At 39.9% G+C, this 20429-nt stretch overlaps 1 protein-coding gene across 3 annotated transcripts in view; it reads right to left on the bottom strand.

Moving 5' to 3' along the window:
- Positions 1-20429, bottom strand: part of PPCDC (phosphopantothenoylcysteine decarboxylase) — a 1155725-nt gene that overhangs the window by 418929 nt on the left and 716367 nt on the right. For all 3 annotated transcript variants that reach the window (XM_044077243.1, XM_044077242.1, XM_044077244.1), the window contains exon 2: positions 19732-19794. In XM_044077243.1, coding sequence (XP_043933178.1) covers positions 19732-19779 — 48 coding nt within the window. In that variant the 5' untranslated portion in view covers positions 19780-19794. The remainder of the gene's footprint in view (positions 1-19731; positions 19795-20429) is intronic.

The following is a 20429-nucleotide window of genomic DNA, read 5'->3' on the forward strand; positions in this document are numbered from 1 at the left end:
ATTTAAAGTAAGAATGAAATTCAGGCAAAATGGCCTTTGGAAACTGAGAAGCTGCAATGCTCATCAATCAGTGAGATGAAAACATATTTGCAGCTTTCAGCTGTCTTCTGAACAAAATAAACAAAGTTATCAAAAAACATAACTACATAATGTTAGTACGATTTCAGACCAAAAAAATGTATTTGTTTCCTTATAAAACTGATCTTTTTTTTTTTCTTTTTATATGTTAAGGAATAAAAATGATATTAAAATAATTTTATTTTTTCATTAAAATTAAAATTCAGTTCCTTTGCCTTTTTGGGTACAAGCCCAATCTAAGTCTGTTTTCTAGATCAAAAAAGTCAAAAAATGTTAAGTCAGTAAATGCGGAAGGCCACTCTTAAAAATAAAACAACTTTTAATATAAACAAAGATACACAAGATAATACATTAATGGCACAGCTGATTTAGATAGTATATTCAATTAATCAATACCTCAACCTTTTCAATTTCAAAACAGGTGTGATGCCCCTGCACTGACTCAGTAATCAAGAAGCCTCAATCCTCACCACTGGCAACAGTGAGGGAAGTATACAATGGGAGGATGACAAGTACACACAGTAAAGCACAATTTCCCTTAAGAGCACACAGAGACCACAGTCAGTCTGGGGCTGGTTTCTCCCTCTTTCTCCAGATCCCCAATAAGACTCCCCACTGGCACAGCTACTATAGGGTGGAGATCTCAGCTGAGTAATCAAGCCAAAACCTCCAGCACCCTCTCTGTCCAACCACTGCTGTGTGTCCCTGCCCAAGTAGCTGACACATACACACTTTGAGATTTGATTTATATACAAACACACAGACACCACTAGGGAAGGCTGGCACAAGTTTACTAGCTACGCTCCCTTCTGCCCAGAGTATAAGGTAGTTATCACTGCCACCAACCACTCTTTATCAGCTACTACAAGGGCCCTTACAAAGGGTGTCCAAACCTACTGTGTAATGTTACTATTATCCAAATGGTAGCTGTGACCAAGACTTGCAAGGCTATTTAGGAGTGGCCTGTACAGTGTCAACAAATACATATGCAAGTACCCTAAGCGCTTACATATATCTCACAAATATCAGCCACAAAGATAAATATATTTAATAATAAATAATAAAAGAACAAGACAATACTCAGAAAACAAACAGTTACTTTAGCATTCAAAATCACAGGAAATATTTTAAAACAACGTTGCAGGACAGTCTCCAATGAATACAAAATACATCTAAACTAGTCTTTACTATATTCCTAACTACTAAAAGAAATTACTGTACCCTAGTTACTTACTATTAGCAAGGCAAGTGCAGATGAATGGATGTTCTTGCTAGGTCCAAGACAAAACAAAAAATGCCCTGCCTTTCTCTGAGAGAGAGTTCTTAAATCAATATCAAATATTACTGCTGGGTTAGCTTGTAAGAACATCCGCGGTGGTGCAGCGGTAGCGTTGTTGCCTCACAGCAAGAGGTTCTCCCGTTCGATTCTAGGCAAAAGTGCGTGGAGTGCCTTCTGTGTGGAGTCTGCATGTCCTCCCCGCGGTTGGGTTGGCGTTCAAAAGACATGCGTAAATGGGCATGCTTTGGTTGAACATCGAGCTGGCACCTCGGCGTTCGTGAAAATCTACTGCCAATCATTAGCTGACCGGAGTTCCGCTGTGGCGACCCCTAACCGGGAAAAGCCGAAAGATAAACAAAAAAAACTGCTGGGTTAGGTTGGATAACATTACTTTTTGTCACCTGACTTTAGTTCCCAAGCTAAACCAGAAATTAACATCTCTGTGTTAGAAATACATCTCTCTCAGATGTGCAACTGCTAGGAAGTCATAAAGCAATAAATCACTTTACATTTTAAACCTAGTAATTACTTCTCTCCAGGACAATAGAAAAAACTTACAGCTCTAGACATCCTGTCTTCTTGCTGTATTGAAACTAACTTTTATAGCACATCACAAATCACTTAATTTCAACTTATTTTCTTGAAGTTTTGCAAGTTAATCTTCTATGTTCCAGCAGGGTATGCTGTGGTTACATTCTTGAAGCTCGGTACATAACATACAGTTCTGTATAAATCGTATCAATATTCACAAATGACACAGAATTACTTACAAAATTCCAGATAGCTGGGCTGGCAGTGTCACAACCCCCCCCCCCCCCAAAAAAAAAAAAAAAAAAAAAAAAACCTCAAGCTAGTTTTGTAAACGACCCTTGGGAAACATTGCTTGAGAGGGTTGGGCCTATCTGGGAATATCTTACCCCACTTCCTGTCTTGAGAGCCAATCTGCATTGGGATTGCTAACCCCACTGTGGTGCTACACTGTCATACCATATGCTTGCAAGCCTAGGTTCCATCTTGGCAACTTGGCAGTTTGCTGGCTGGCTCAGCATAGCCATGTTAAGGGACTGTGGTCTGTAACTACAGTGAATTTCCTTCCATACAGATGAGGCTGAAGTTTCTGCAGTGCCCACACTATGACTAGGCATTCCTTTTCTACAGCTACAAAGCATTCCTCTCTGGGTTAGAGCCTATGACTGAGATATACCACTGGATGTTCTTCTTCCTCTGAGGAAACCTGGCTAAGTACAGCCCCCACCCCATGGTTTGAAGCATCCACCTGCACAACAAATTATTTGCTGCAATCTGGACTGGCTAACACATGGGATCCTCCCAAAGCTCCTTTAAGCTTCTGGAACAACTCACATGCTGGGGTCCACACTACCTTATCTGGCCTGTTTTTCCTTGTCAGGTTTGTGGGGGGGGTGGCTATGGTACTGTAATTGGGGATGAACATTCTGTAGTACCCTGCTGTCCCTAAGAATGCCCTCCCCTGCTTTTTGGTAACAGGGGCAGGCCATGCCTGCATGGCTTCCACTTTGGCAGGTTCTGCCCTGATTACCACTTCCCACTCTATGTCCCAGTTAGGAGACCTCTGAAATACTCACCTGACATTTGCTGGGCTTAATGGTCAAGCCTGCCCTCTGCAGTCTGCCCAGCATCTCCCTGACATGCTGAAAGTGCTCTTGCCAGGAATGGCTGTAGATGGCAATATCATCTAAGTATGCAAGGGCACCTGCTCCTGCTAGGATACAATCTACCAGCCTCTGGAAAGTTGTTGGGGCATTTTTCATCCCAAAGGGCATCTTTGTGAACTCATACAAGCCAAAAGGAGTCACAAAGGCTGACCATTCTCTAGCAGTGGGAGTCAAGGGCACCTGCCAGTAACTATTGGTAAGATCAATAGTGGTAAGATACTTAGCCCATCTAGCTGCTCTAGGGCTTCATCTGTCCTAGTCGTGGGGTAAGCATCTGACTCTGTGTGACTGTTTAATTTCCTGTAGTCCACACAAAACCTGGTGCTGCCATCCTTCTTTGGTACCAACATCACTAGGGAGGCCTAGGAACTGCTGGACTCCTGGATTACCTCTAATTCCAACATTTCCTGCATCGCCTCACTCAGAGTCTGTTTGACTCTCTCAAGCAGGCCTTTGGGGTCCTGTATCCACATGGCACTGCACCAGGTGGTTGCACCCCTGGTTTCCCAGAGAAGATGCCCCCAAACTCCTGTAACATTACTCGGATTTCTCAAACCTGGGTAGAAGATAGCTGCTGGGACATTGCTACCCCTTCCACTGAGGTGTCAGTTCAAGCCTCAATGAGGAGATCAGTCACCAGATCCCCCTCAGACTCCTCTTGCCATCTACTGCAAATACTCAGCATAAGGGCCTCCCTATCATGGTAAGGTTTCATCATGTTAACATGCAAATGAATAAATAGCTCCCAAATGCTAAAGGTGGTCTGTCACAAAAACAGTCAATATTAGCAGAAAAAAGACAGAAAATCCACCCAAGGATGGCCAATCAACGAAATCCACAAGTGTTCCAATTAAAATGTAGTCCTTTAATATATACGATTTGAGGAAGACAACAGTCAAAAGCGCTTATCGGATATCTTCAAGGGACAGTTTTGAGCTTTTTTATTTTTCATTTTATTTTCAAGTTGAAGTTTTATTCGTATTAAAGCACTACATTTAATTGGAACACTTGTGGATTTCGTTGATTGGCCATCCTTGGGTGGATTTTCTGTCTTTTTTCTGCTAATCATGTTAACATGGTACAATTTGTGCCCCTGCCTCTTGCCTAGCAGTTCTACCATGTAGTTAACATCACTGAATGCTTGTAAGATCCCTCCCAGGCTGCCTGCAGCTTGTTGTGTCTGACAGGAATGAGAACCATTACCTGCTGCCCTACAGCATACTCTCTAGCTCGAGCATTCCTGTCATACCAGACCTTTTTCTGCTGTTGAGCTTCTGTCAGGTTCTCCTGGGCCAAGCCCATGAGCTCCCTGAGCCTTGTCCTGAGGTTTAGGACATATGCCACAACAGACTCCTTGTGGGATTCACACTCACCCTCCCACTCATCTCGAATCAAATCTAGAGGTCCCCTCACCCTATGCCCTTAAAACAACTCAAAGGGTGAAAAACCTGTGGAATCCTGGGGCACATCTCTGTAAGCAAACAACAGATGGGACAAATACGTGTCCCACTCCCTCTTAAACTGGTCTGCAAATGCCCGTAGCATCTTCTTGAGTGTAGAGTTTAATCTCTCAAAAAGACCATTAGTCTGGGAATGGTAGGGGGTGGTCTTTAGTTGCTTCACCCCACAGTGCTTCCACAGACAAGTCAACAGGTCTGACATGAAACTGTCTCCTCTGTCTGTCAGTATTTCTTTTGCGAAACCTACCCTGCTAAAAATCTCTAAGAAAGCATTTACCACCTTGTGTGCCTCAATGGAGGACAGAGCCACTGCTTCATGGTACCTGGTAACATAATCTACTACCACTAGGATATACTTTTTCCCTGTGCAATTTGGGGCACTCAGAGGCCTCACAATATCCAAAGCTTCCCTCTGAAATGGCTCCTCAATTACAGGCAAAGGCATCAAAGGAGCGTTCAGACTGTCTCCTGCCTTGCCTACCTTTTGGCACTGCTCAGAGGTCCTGCAGTACCGTGTTACATCTCTGGAAATCCCAGGCCAATAAAAGTTCTGCATAACAGGGTTTTTTTTGTACATTTTATGCCCATATGACCTTGAAAGGGAATATCATGGGCTATGGCTAGAAGTGCCAGACTGTAGGTTCTGGGCACTACCAACTGCTGTATTCTCTCACCCTCTAGCCCTCCTTCAGGGGTCCACTCTCTATACAGTAACCCTTTGTCCCAGTATACAGATTCCCCCTTCTCATCAGAATCAGGTGTCTCAGTAGCAACCTCTCTCAGGCATTGTGATGTAGGGTCTGAGAGCTGATCCTGTCTCAACTCTCTCTCGGTTACCCTTCCCAGCTCCCCTTCCACAGGAAGTCTGGTATTCTTTGGCAGCGTTGCCTCATTGTCAGCCTGGGTACTACTACTCACCTCTGCCCTTGCAGTCACTCTGTCCAAGGGAACATCAGTACCAGCAAGCAGCTGTGGCTCACCTTCAGTCTCACTGCTACAGGGTAGCCCCCTCCCTTAAGTAACCACCTCACCATTCCTGGCTGCAAGTGTGCGGTCTGTCTGGGTCTCCCCAGGCTACCAGACCCACATGCTTGCCTCCAAGCCTAACTGCGTGTAACTGCATGAACACACGGTACTGCATTATCAAAATCATTCCCTATCAGGACATCTGCAGGGATATCCTTAAACACACCTACTTGCTGGCTTCCTTTTCCATCCATGCAGTAAAGGTGAACCCTAAACAAAGATATTTGGAATGGGGTCCCGTGGAGTAGATTGCCCAAGCAATAGTGCTCCTCTGTAACCACTGCAGGTTTCACAATGGTTAGGGTCAGAGGTTGTGTCTCTCTTAGCCATGGCCTCTTTCCCATTCACTAAGATGGGATATAACCTCTTGTGGTAGTTTGGCACCCTTATTGTCTCAAGACAACCTACTGTTGGCATTTTGTCATTCTCACTTACTGGCTCTCCTACCTTTTGTTCCCCACCTTGCCTCCGTGGACATCTGCATGCTACATGGCCCAATTGGTTGCATTCAAAACATTTAACCCTTGGTCCTGGACATGTACCTGGATTACTGGCTTCCTCTGCTACTGGTGGACTCTGTTGGGGCAGTCTGGGCTGCCCACCATGGGTTCCCTTAGACCCATGGCAGCACTGGGTGTCCTCTTCCTGTGCAGTGATGCCCTGCTTGCTAGGTATAGGTCTCCCTTCTTTCCCACCTAATCTGCAGAAGTGCACTGTCTATCAGTTAACAAGATTCTCATGTCCTCAGGCAAAGTGCTAAGGGCTTGTTCCCTCACCAAAAGGCCTGCCAGCCCTTCAAAAGTGGTGATGTGACATCCACTCACCCACCTATGAAAATAAGTGCTCAGTTCAGCAATATGTTCACACACACTTTCATCTGCCTTGCGTCAATGCTCACAAAACTTTTTTCTATAAGCTTCAGGTGTTAACCTAAAACATTCTAAAAGACATTTCTTTGCAACATTATAATTTAAACAATCCGTATCAGACAGTCTAGAAATTACAGTTACAGCTTTACCATGGAGTAAGGGGGTCAGGAACCGTACAGAGCCCTTGGTCAACATTAGACTGTTTACATACCCTTTCAAACATATGAATGAAACTATCAAATGTATCCCCCTCTGTAAAGTGTGAAAGAAATTTACTGACCTTTGTTGCTTCTGGGGGTTAGGTTACTCCCCTCCCCATTACCTCCATTACTCTGATGAAGAGTCAGCATCTCCTTTTCATGTTACCACTGCCTCTCCTTTTCCTCAGCTTCCAAGTGTTGATATTTCTCATTTTCCTCAGTATCTAGAAGTCAAAGTCTCTCTGCTGTCTCTATTTCCAAACGCTTGGCCTCCAGCTCAAGTCTCTTTAACTCCAGATGGATTTTTAAGTCCTCTGTGGAAAGGATGACCTGTCCATTTTCTGAGAGTTGCACAACTCCAAGGCCAGTCTGACCGTCCTCCTGGTTGCTATTATGCAATGCAACTGTGACTAAAGCTGCAATCATGTCTGCTCTAGTCAGGTTGGCATGCAACAGCCCATTGGCCTGGCACATCTCAGCCAACTAGCTCCTTGTCAGCTTGCCATACTCTTTACTGATGTGCTTGCCTGCTCTCCCTGACTAACTAGGCTAACAAAAAAAATAAAACAATTGTGATATGAACTATGAATGTTTACTGCATGGCTGACAAGAGTACAAACACCTTCAGTGACCACTGTACACAGGCTACAGGAATTCCATATCCACACCACTACAAGCCATTTAATATGTCATGTGGCTAACCCACTGCCAGACAATTAATATGTGATGTGGATATCCCACCACTGCTAACCATTTTAATATGTGACGCCCCTGCAATGGCCCAGTAATTAAGGAGCCTCAATCCTCACCACTGGAAACAGTGAGGGACGTACACAATGGTAGGATGACAAGTACTCTTAAGGGTAAAATGCAATTTCCCTTAAGAGCACACAGAGACCACAGTCAGTCTGGGGCTGGTTTCTCCCTCTTTCTCCAAATCCCCAATAAGACTCCCCACTGGCACAGCTATAGGGTGGAGATCTCAGCTGAGTAATCAAACCAAAACCTCCAGAACCCTCTCTGTCCAACCATTGCTGTGTGTCCCTGCCCAAGTAGCTGACACATACACACTTTGAGATTTGATTTATATATAAAGACACAGACACCACTAGGGAAGGCTGGCACAGGTTTACTAGCTATGCTGCCTTCTGCTCAGACTATAAGGTAGTTATCACTGCCACCAGCCACTCTTTACCAGCTACTATAAGGCCCTTACAAAGGGTGTCCAAACCTACTGTGTAATGTTACTATTATCCAAATGGTAGCTGTGACCAAGACTTGCAAGGCTATTTAGGAGTGGCCTGTACAGTGTCACCAAATACATATGCAAGTACCCTAAGCGCTTACACATGTCTCACAAATATCAGCCACAAAGATAAGTTTAAATATATTTAATAATAAATAAAAGAACAAAACAATACTCAGAAAACAAACTCAGTTACTTTAGCATTCAAAATCACAGGAAATATTTTAAAACAATGTTGCAGGACAGTCTCCAATAAACACAAAAAAATCTAAACTAGTCTTTACTACATTCCTAATTATATCTAAAAGAAATTACTGTACCCTAGTTACTTACTATTACCAAGGAAAATGCAGATGAGTGGATTTTCCTTGCTAGGTCCAAGACAAAACACAAAATGCCCAGTCTTTCTCTGACAGAGCTCTCAAATCAATATCCAATATTACTGCTGGGTTAGCTTGGATGACATCACTTTTTGTCACCTGACTTTAGTTCCCAACCTAAACCAGAACCTAACATATCGGTGTTAGAAATACATCTCTCTCAAATGTGTAACTGCTAGAAGTCATAAAGCAATAAATCACTTTACATTTTAAAACTAGTAATTACTTCTCCCCAGGACAATAGAAAAAAACTTACAGCTCTAGACATCCTGTCTTCTTGCTGCATTGAAACTAATGTTTATAGCACATTGTAAAGCACTTAATTTAAACTTATTTTCTTGAAGTTTTGTAAGTTAATCTTCTATGTTTCAGCAAGGTATGCTGTGGTTACATTCTTGAAGCTCAGTACATAACAAAGTTCTGTATAAATCATATCAACATTTATAAATGACATAGAATTATTTACAAAATTCCAGATAGCTGGGCTGGCAGTATCACAGCAGGTTGTAAAGGGGTATTGCCATTCAACCCAACACCCCTTTTAGCAGCTAAAATAAAAATCCATTTCAGCTCTATAAACTCAGTACGAGTTCTTACATCACCACTTCTTATAGTATTACAATATTTCTCTAGCACTAAAAATTTAAACCTATGCAATTTCCCTTCCTTTGCATTATGTCTCGCTAATACATTTCTGGAATCGCCTTTACTAATAGCATAAATATGCTCTCTTATGTGATCCCTAAGACATCTGTTAGTCTTTCCAATATAATATGCATTGCAATGGTCACATTTTGCCAAGTAATCCAAATCCTTTGTATTACAATCTGCATTGACATTAAAGACAAATGTCCATCCATTCATAGGATGCACAAAAATATTATCTAACTTAATATAACTACAAATATTGCAACTACCACATGGGTATGTCCCTCTCCTTCTATTCAGATTCTCTTTATTGAAGGTAAGGGGTTTGTAGCATAACAGCATCTTTAATGAGGGGTTGTTCTTAAAAACAAAATCGTGGTTCATAACCCAAAACCTCTCTACATTTCTCATCTGACATAAGGACCTTCCAGTGCTTCCTGATAATATTACAGATGGCACTGAAATCACTTGAATATGTAGGGAACATCCTGAGGGAATTAATGTAATAACTTCTATTCCTAGGAGCGACTTCATCACTATCGAAATAAGGTCTTGCTCGATCATGTTATGCTACAAACCCCTTACCTCCAATAAAGAGAATCTGAATAGAAGGAGAGGGACATACCCATGTGGTTGTTGAAATATTTGTAGTTATATTAAGTTAGATAACACTTTTCTGCATCTTTTGAATGGAAGGATGTTTGTCTTTGACATCTGTGTGGCTTGTAATACAAAGGATTTGGTTTACTTATCAACATGTGGCCACTGCAATGCACATTATGTTGGTAAGACTAACAAATGTCATAGTGATCGCATAAAAACAGCATATTTATGCTACTAGTAAAGGCAATCACAAAAATGCATTACCGAGACGTAATGCGAAGGAAGGGATATTGCATAGGTTTACATTTTTAGTGCTAGAGAAATATTGTAATACTATAAGAGGTACAGATGTAAGAACTTGTACTGAGTTTATAGAGCTGAAATTAATTTTTATTTTAGCTGCTAATAGGGGGGTTGGGTTGAATGGCAATACCACTTTAAAACCTGCTTTGAAACTGAAGAGGTTGAGGTTTTGATTAATTGAATGTACTATTTAAATCAGCTATGCCATAAATATATCATCTTGAATATCTTTGTTTATATTAAAAGTTGTTTCATTTTTAAAAGAGTGGCCTTCCGCATTTACTGACTTACATTTTTGGACTTTGCTTGATTTTATAGTCAGTTCTGATCCACATTTTGTGTTGGTCTTCTGTTTTATAGATCAATGCTCCAGCACCATTCCCTGAAACTTTCATGAAAAATGGTCAACCATTTTGCAAATACAGGCTTTTATACACAAACTGCAAAAATAGGCCAAAACAGTCAATGATTCATGGATTGTAATTTGGAAAATGTTCAGGTATTAAGAGGTTAGCATTGTTCAATGTTAACTACTAGAAATACAGTACGCCTATACTTTCTAATTTTAAAAAAAGAATGTGTGTGTGTGTGTGTGTGTGTGTGTGTGTGTGTGTGTGTGTGTGTGTATTTTTTTACACATACACATATATATAAATATTACATAAATGTTGCATATGTATATGAATTATATACAGCTTGAAAGCTAGAATTAGCTAAAGTGGTTTGTATATTATGTGGTAAGCAATTTATTGAAAAAAACTGTCAGATGGAATACAGACCTCATGGAAGTTAGATCTGTGAATTATTTGCTAAGCCTCCTGATATGACAAGGCACATTTTCCTGGTTAAGCACATGATACCATGATATGCTATAACAGGAGGCAAAGGAATGGGAGAGAGAGAAAAATGTTGAGCTGATTGATTCAGTAGAAGAAGAAGAAGAAATAATTTCAAAAGACAGTCACTATGAAGGCCCCAAAGTCAAACTTATAAATCTTTCTTCTCGCCTTCTTCCCACACTGTTGAAGTTAACTATCTGTATCCATTATTTCTTGTATTTTTCTCTTTTCTTCCTCATATTGCCACATCTAATTGAACAGATGATTAAGTAAAAGGTTCTGAGTATATGTTGGCTACCTCTCAGTATTAATGCCTTGTGATGACCTAACCTAAGATTATTTAAAAGTGTGATGTCAAAAAAGTATAGGACATGGACAGGTGTTAAGCACGTTCACTCAAAGATACAAAAAGCACAATGCCAACATGCAGGAATCGCAGCAGCTCAGCCACTATGGTGTCTTCATGGTGCAGACTCATTTACAAACCTTATTATGTTAAACTATTTGCAGTGTGATAACTGTTATTCTTCTGCTCCCTTAGTAATCCACAGCACATCACTGGGTCATGCTAATGTTACTCACCCCTTTGCCTGTACTTTATATCCCATTAGTTTGTTGCACTGTGACTGGTTTATCCATTTGTAGTTTAAGCAGCAACACAATGCTCATTATATCTTAAAACAGTTACCACTCACATCCCCAGCCCAGCCCCCTCTGCATCTACTGATACATATGTTTTATTGTAGCTAACATTTGTTCAAATTATTGGTGCTCAGCTATTATAACCAGTCGCATTAACATATGCTGCCTGTAGAACTCCCTGCTGTATCACCACTTTATCAAAGGTTACTTCTGATATAGATATCAACCAACAGTAAAAACACACAGTTAAGAGGCTTTCTGACTGATTCTGTGGCTTAATAAATAACCTCGACCAGGGTCCAGCCCACTCTGTTCGCTCTTGCTATACTCAGGCTCACTCTGCTCACCTACCCTATCCCCAACTTCCACCCACCCCCACTACTCCTACAATTATTTTAACCTAACCACACCTATCAGTCCTAACTATCCAATCACCAATTCCACTTCATAACCACCCACAACCATCTCACCAAGTACCACATTATCCAATAAACCACTAAATTATACCTACTTCTTCTAATCCCACCCAATCACCTCACCACATAAATCCTAATTAAACACCATCGCATTTACCCCAGTTATAACACCTGTAACCAATATACAACTTTTAACATCCTAAGTCCCACAATGTTACTCTTCCACACTTCTCTCCTAATTCTCCTATTTCAAGCCTTTTATCTAACATCATATCACAATCAATTAATAATAAAATTGTCCTCTCCTACCTTTGCACTCCCCTCTTCACCCCACACTACATACATTAACATAGCACCAAATCTCCTTAATATCACCAGGACAGAACTTTTTCCATACAAATATGCACAACTCCTCACTACTCCCCCATCTACTTTGTAGATTCACCAGACTAACAAACACTCGCATCCATTCCTACATGTTGATAATCACCCGAACCCTGGCCCTAAACCCAGTTAACAGGAACCCCACTCATCACCTCATACATACCTCCATAACACTACTAACCTATCCCATAATCAGTCTGACTTTTTACTCATCAACATGAATCTTGGGAGCCTATCAAACAAAATACAAGCATTTCATGCTTCTCTCTCACTCTATTCCCCTAATATAGTAGTATTAACTGAAACCTGGCCGAAACTTCAGATAAGCGACAATGAACAACTCCAGCCTACAACATCCATAGACTAGACAAAATACACAAATTCAGTTGAGGCATAGCTCTAATTACATGAAAACTAGAATGCATAGAACCAACCCCCCCCCAAGACTCAATAAGGCTGAGATATTATTTACCCATCTCACAGTTAATCCTAATAAATACATAATCGTATAGCAATATGTTTTACCTCTTGGTAACAACATCTCCATAACTGAGGACTTTCTTTTATAGACATCCTCAAAATTAATCAGGAAGCCATAATAATGGGTGATTTCAATACTGACTGGTAAACTTGTACTTCAAAAAAAAACCTCATCCTTCAAAAACCTGTATGAATTCTCCCAGCTAATATAATCTCCAACTAGAATAAACAAACACAGCAACAGACCATGAATTCTAGACTGGACTCTAACCAATAAACCGTCACTGGCCTATCAATCTGGTTGCCCCCCTGACAGCCTCAGCAACCACCTACTTACCTAGACAATGACTGCACCCCCAAAAAATACTACATATAGATAAATTTGCAACAAAAATAACTTCTCGCCCCATACTTTCATATCCATACTCTAGCAATGTGACTGGTCTCCTCTAAAAGTACTCTACCTAGATTCTGGAGTACAATACTTTAACAACAAATTCCTAGACATACTAAATAGCCTAGCACCCTGCAGAAATGTCAGAGTAAAATCAAACTATGCACCATGGTTAACAAAAGACACCAGACAGTCACTCAAGATTAGAGATAAAGCATGGCCACAGTATCAGGCCAACAAAAAACAAACCACCCTATATTACCGACAATTAAGAAATAAAGCTAAAAAACAAATCAATAATGATAAAAAAATACTATACTGTCATTCAAAAACACAAAAACAGCTTCCCAGAATTCTGGACGGTCATAAAACAATGACTACTACCTGGGCAATCCTCAACTCCAACCCCTACTTCTACAAATACAATAGACAGTATAGCTACCCAGTTTAATACATATTTTAGCAACTCCATACTATCACTAGCCAAAAATAACAGCAATGCTCTACTATCCATACTTAAAGAAATACTTGAAAATTAACAATGCCTTCTCCCTCAAGCCTGTCCAAACCAACACAATAAAAAATGCTCAAAAAACTCAAACCCACATATCTCTCTCTGCTGACGAAGTACCTTCTGAATACCTGAAACTGGCAGCCAACACTATCTGTTATCCTGTCTCTATGTTAATCAAAAGATCCATCACAAAACAATTCATGCCCAAACTATGGAAAATATCCTACATCATCCATCTACATAAAAGCAGAATCTCTACTACAGTTCTCTCTAACAATAGGCCAATAGCAATATTATTCCCACTATGAAAACTACTAGAAAGATGTATACACTCACAACCCACAAATTACCTGCTATGCAATAATTTACTAATCCATACCCAACAGAGCGTCTGACAAATCACAATACCAATACCGCCCTCACAAGTTTCACCAACACAATCACCAACTCAAAAATAAAGAGCAACCAGTATCCTCCATATTCCTACACATATCCAAGGCACTTGACACCGTATGCCACCAAAAGCTCCTCAATGAACTCTCAACCTTAAAACTAAGTCAAACTGTCCTCTCATGGTTCCACAACTACCTTTCTGACCAACAATATGCTGTCAAATGGCAACATGATCTTTCCCCCCTGTTACCTGCTACTGTAGGCGTATCACAGGGTTCAATCTTAGGTCCACTATTTTTCACTATCTTAACCAATAAACTCCATACTGCTACCCACCTTGCCACTATCATAAAGTGTGCAGATGACTCCACTCTCATCTGTTCTGCACCCTCCCACAACTTCAAGAAATAACTCAACAATCCTTCTCAGCTGTAAAATCCTGGCTCTCTAGTAACTAATTATCAACCTTAAGAAAACCAAACGAATGCTATGTTCAAATAACAAAATCCCTGACTGCCTATCCTACTTTCTTATCTATTCATCAAACAACACCAAGACTGATGGCATACCTCACACAAAACTGATTGGAGTCACTACTGATCATAACATGAAATTAAAAAAAAACACCTCTCTCTAATCATTAAAAAAGACCCACATAAAACTAAGCTCTCTATAAAGAAACAAACCATACCTTACCAAGTCCACTAGACAATCTGTTGCTAGAACTCACCTACTATCTACTCTGGTATACACCTCTCCCATATTCACCAATCTTAAGAAAACAGACCTAAGCTAGAAGGCTGCTACAGCATGATTGTCAAATTCACCACCAACTCACCACATAGATCCATCCACAGTGTTGCTCTTTTTCAACTCGACTAGTTAGAACTACCCAATCTCAACTTTCACCAACTTACAACTGCCCATACAGCTATATACCAACCTGATAAGTGCAGCACTTCACAATCTACTACACCTTACTCCAATAAGAAATTCCTTAGAACTTCTGACAAATTTTTAACTTTCTGTGGAACTTTTCTACCCGGGCCTCTGCTGAAAAAGGACTTGTGTCCAGTCGGACTTTCCCAGTAAACAAATGAAAATAAATAAATAAGTTACAAAATCAAATAACAGTTTTGGAGACTCACTTTACTCCAACCTTATCTCAAGGACCTGGAACTCTATTCCTCAACATATCCTAACTTCTACTCCAACCTTATCTCCAGGACCGGGAACTATACTCCTCAACATATCCTAACTGCCACAAACCCCTCTAAGTTCAAACAACTTCTCAAGACTCGCTTAGCTGACACCTGGCTCTGCACATGCTCATCCCCCTGGATGAAAACTGATACTCCCACAATGCCACTCTCTCATCTATACCTCTCACTTCCTCAGTAAACCTTACAATAGTCTCAGTGTCCTATTCTACTCTAATACTCCAGTATAACCTCTCCACTTTCCTCCCCTTTACCCCAACTCAATTTTCTCCTGCCCCTATACTTATTCCACTCAATCTCCTCCAATTCTTCTCCGTCCAACTTCCTCTTTTATCTATTATCCATTATATGCACACCTATATATCAAAATGTACATTAGCAACTTCTATGTATATTGTACTTCTGCACAAACCCTCAAATGTACCTTGAAAATAATGTGTGAGTGTTACCTTGTAAATAATACGTCCTTGTTAACTCTTACATGAACTTTTCTCCCTGGGCCTCCACTGAAAACTGGCTATATGTTCAGTCGGACCTTCCCAGAAAACAAATGTCAAATAAATAAAATCTTATGACCACCAAAACATGTAAATGCTGGAACAGCTAATACCATACCGCAAATAGTATAATACATCAACAAGCATAAAATAACTTCAAAATATATCTAGATACTGACAATGAAATATGTTAGAAAATCTAAATATTTACGTGTTTGGGTGTACTAGCTGGAGTGGCCAACACTCTCCCCAAGGAATCTGTGTTCTCCCACACAAATGCCCCCAACAATTACTATCACTAGTCTGGGACGACCAAGCCTATATTCCCCAGTCTAACATCATGGAGCGATTTGGCTGAAAAGAGCTATCATCATCCTTCCTCAAGGCTGAGATTGCAATAAAATAAATATAATTTAAAAATAATATGTCCTTACCATCAGAACAATTTATGGATAACTATTTCATTCTGCAATTATCCATTTAATAATGGATCAATAGTTCTACTGGCATCCACAGAAAAGATCAGAAATGCAGGCTTTTATAGTCATGAAAAATAATAATATAAAGTTTAAAAGAAACACTTTCTTATGTTTAGAACACTGCATGGATAATTATTTGCTTATCAGAAGTAATGTATATATGAAATTATTACCCAAAGCTTAAAAAATTATTAAAAATTAAACCAAGAAGTGATGCATCATGCTGCTTTTTGGCATACCGCCTTACTTTCTATCCTTTCACAAAGCAATAAATCATAGCTAGCCAATCCATGGTCTTATTATGTAAGATTTTAATTTCACTATGCAGTCAGATCAGCCAATGTCAAGTACTTACCTCCATCCTCAACCCCTATTTCCAATTTTGCACATGGGGTCGGGGTGTCACTTTCAACAGTGGCAATCATCTCGAGCCAAGATTTACAATGCTTGGTGGCTAGCCCTACAGCGGCAGTTCATCCGTACCACTCACTCACATGCACACTCATGCCTATGGCCAATGTTAGAGTGTCCAGTCCACCTACTGCATGTCTAGAATGTGAGAGGAAACCAAAGTACCCAGAGGAAATCCATGCAACCGCAGGGAGGACAAGCAGATTCCACACAGAAGGCCCCCAGTCGAGAATCAAACAGGATAAACTCTTGCTGTGAGGCAACAACGCTAACTGCTGCACCACCATGGCTGCCCCAGTGTTAAGTACTTACCTGGCGATCTCTAATTATTTTGTCAGAATTTATAGTAAGAGCAGACCTCACAATTTTCTGGAATATATATTCGCATTTTTAAAAGATATCAGTGTGGATGAAGTTTCAATAATGGACAACAAAACCTACACCTGAGAAAAGACCAGATACAATCACAGTCAAAATCCATCCATCCATCCTCAACCCCTTTTTCCATTTTGCACACAGGGTCGGGGGTGTCACTTCAACAGTAACAATCATCTTGAGCCAAGGTTTACATCACTAGGTGGCTAGCCCTGTTGCAGTAGTTCATTCATACCATATACTCGCACACACACTCACACCTATGGCCAATATAGAGTGTCCAATCAACCTACTATATGTCTTTAAAATGTGAGAGAAAACAAGAGTAGCCAGCGGAAACCCACGCAACTGCAGGGATGCCATGCAGACTTCACACAGAAGGTAGCCCAGCCAAGAATCAAACGAGAGAACCTTTTGCTGTGAGGCGACAACGCTAACCTCTGCACCACCATGGCCACCCAATCACTGACAAATAGTCAAGATGTATACAGTCAGAAAGTTATTACCTGGGGGACAGGGATGGGGAAGACAAACTGTGAAAGCACCCATCAGACTTGCGCAAAGCTAAACAATCATGACTATGACTGTCTAGGAACAAGCAATACTTGATAAAAGAAACAAACTGAAACATCTTACTGTGGCCATTATTTTTTTTTCATTCTACTCACAGTCAAGTATCTGAGGAACATGCAGTTAGAAAGTTGTCACTGTAGGGTGGAAAGGCAGGTTTAAGTGAAAGGAAAAAAGCACTTTATCTCAAATAAATGACTACTGATATGGTTTAGCAAAGAACAACAAGCTGAAATGCATTACTTTGGTCATTATTTATGCTGATTAATGTTAAAAACCCAGATTGTATCACACTGGAAATTCGTGACTATGAGAAGAGAGTTGAAGGTTGAAGGTTATGTATGATACCAAAGGTAAATAACTTGCTCACAATTAATCATTAATATGGCTTGTCAAGTAAGGGTATGCACATGTCTGAGAATGGCAAAATGAAATACGTTATTGCAGTCATTATGTCTGACTTTTATCACAGTTAAATATCTGAAGTGAGAATATGGTAGATGTTAATGGAGCTGGCAATCACAGTTGAATGATATCTAAAACCGTCTCTGAAGAGTAAATGATTTGCACTTCAAATAACCTTTTTTTAAGGGACAATACACTGCTGATCACGGAAATACAAAGCAGACACAAATGAAGGTACTGCAGCCTCAAAAACTGAAGGAAAATAAAAACAATGCAATGAAGAATGTATAGGCCAGTGATTAGGGTTACATTTCACAAATAAAGTACAAGTCAGAAGATGACAAATGCAATTAAAAAATAAAAAGAAGCAGAGCCCGCATAGCTGGTGTATAACCACCAATCTGTTAAACTAATGATGGTAATGCAATATGACAATATTGACAGTTCAAAATTCCATGAACCAGATTAGAGAACAAGACAGACAAATTAGCTCCTTCAAAAAGAGCCCAATTAGTAACTGCAATTGTTTGAAGACCCATCAAAACAGAAATCTAGAAATCCATTCTATGCATGTCAACAATTTTAAATAAGAGCTCCAGAAATGCAGACACATTTGCTTTTAACAAATTTTCATGTTAGTTCCCTGTCAGAAAATCAAATGGCTCACAGAGTGTACACCAAAATAATCTTCTTTGCAATGAAGTTTTGTTAGCCAAACATGTCAGTTAGTGCTCATGCAAATTACTGCATGCCATTCCAAAATAACAACTTCAGAAATATAGGAGATGAAGAGATGAACTAAAAAAAAAAATAAAATAAAAAAATGTTAAGCTTCCCCTTGCTCTCTCTCTCTCTTTCAACCTCTTCTCAATGTAAAGAAAACATACACAAAGTCAGGAAGCCAATAACATGCAGATACCTACATGAAGGGAGTTAAGCCAACAATGCTAGTTAGCACTATAATAACTAATGTCTTTGGTCTGAATACTGGCCAGTTCCTCAACCATAAATTATACCACTGAAGGACTTATTTGCTTTTCAGACATGAGGACTTCCCAAAAAAAGATTTAGGACTGGAGTCAAGAAAAATGCAACTCTACAATCACACTCGAAAGTAAATGTCTAAAACAATATTACTATACTTTTACCAAAACTATGGACCACAGGGATGAAGCCCGTACTGCATCCCAGACAACACATTTGACTAGCAGCTCGGGCATTGGAGGATGGCAGTAAGTGACCAACACTGGGTCATCCATCCTATGAATTGGAGGCTGCCTGGGCTCACTGCAACAACAGCTTTAAGAGCATGGCAGGCCCTGTCCTGCAAGAGGTATAATGCCTGATCGCTGATTTGTTGAACCTTGCATGTCCTCTTGAAGGCAGAGATTATGGTGCTCACAAGGCTGCTGCGTTATGATGGTGGGGTCAGGACACATTCCCAGGCAACAATGCTGCACCACAGCTCTCAATCTTTTCACCAGCCCTGGATGTGAATCCAGAACAGTCCAGGGGTGGATAAGGTAGGTCCAGTAGATTTGTGAATAAGGACAGGAGCTGGTGCACAGCTTATGGCGAGCTGGAGGGAGGGAAAATACTCCTACACTTAAAACAGGTCAAAATGCTAAACATCTAAAAATAAGGCCATGACTACACAGCTAACCCCATTCATTATGCTGTCTCGCATTTTCCTTAATGTAAATGACAGGAGTAGACAACTGTATAATTGATAAGTGCCATTAAACTGAATGAAGAGATGCACCTGTAGATTACCTATCTACAGCTAATAGCAACAAACATCCTTTACACAAAAGTGGAAATAAATAAATAAATACACCATGATCAACAGAAATAAAATTCAAATATTTTAAATAAAAATATTAAACAAAAGACAAAACAAATAACTTACTTCAGTGCTAAACCTACCTGATTTTTCCATTGTAAAGTCACTGTAATTTTAAGATCCACTGACATGAAAAATAGCAATATCTAAAAAAGACAAGAATTATAGAGAAGATTTATATGAATGCAATATAAAAAACAATTTCAGACTTTTCAAAACAAGCTTCATAAGCCATAACTACAGACAGGTGGCAGCACTTATTTAGGCAGAGATAACAAACAGAACAATCCTAAATGACTGTAAATGCAGATTACATTGAGTTGTGATGAATTTCTGAATAAACAACAAAACTGTACATTTCAAAATGCAAATAAAGGCAGGAAAAGTACATTTGTGATCAAATCTCTGGATTATTGCCTCAACAGGTAGCACAACAGATGGAAATCAGAGCGGCCATGGTTTTGTTCCTATACCAGATGCTTGGATTCATTTTCCAATACTGACTCTTCTATACTCCTGAGGTGGTGGTGTCCTTTATATGACATGTTAAACTGAGGTCTGACCTGGTGATAGCTCAGTGGATATAAAAACGATCGATCCCTCAAAACTTATCAAAAAGAGAGCAGGGTTATTTTTATTAATAAAGTCAAACCATTATATCATCATAATTCACTTAATTCCACTCAATACGTCATTGCTTCACAAAGAAAAACATAAAATTAAATAAAACAAAAAAAAAACTAATAAGAATAACAAACATAATGGACACCAAAGATCAGAA

The sequence above is a fragment of the Protopterus annectens genome, chromosome 7.part0, assembly GCF_019279795.1.
Source record: "Protopterus annectens isolate FY-2018-M chromosome 7.part0, PAN1.0, whole genome shotgun sequence".
NCBI classification, from domain to species: domain Eukaryota; kingdom Metazoa; phylum Chordata; order Ceratodontiformes; family Protopteridae; genus Protopterus; species Protopterus annectens.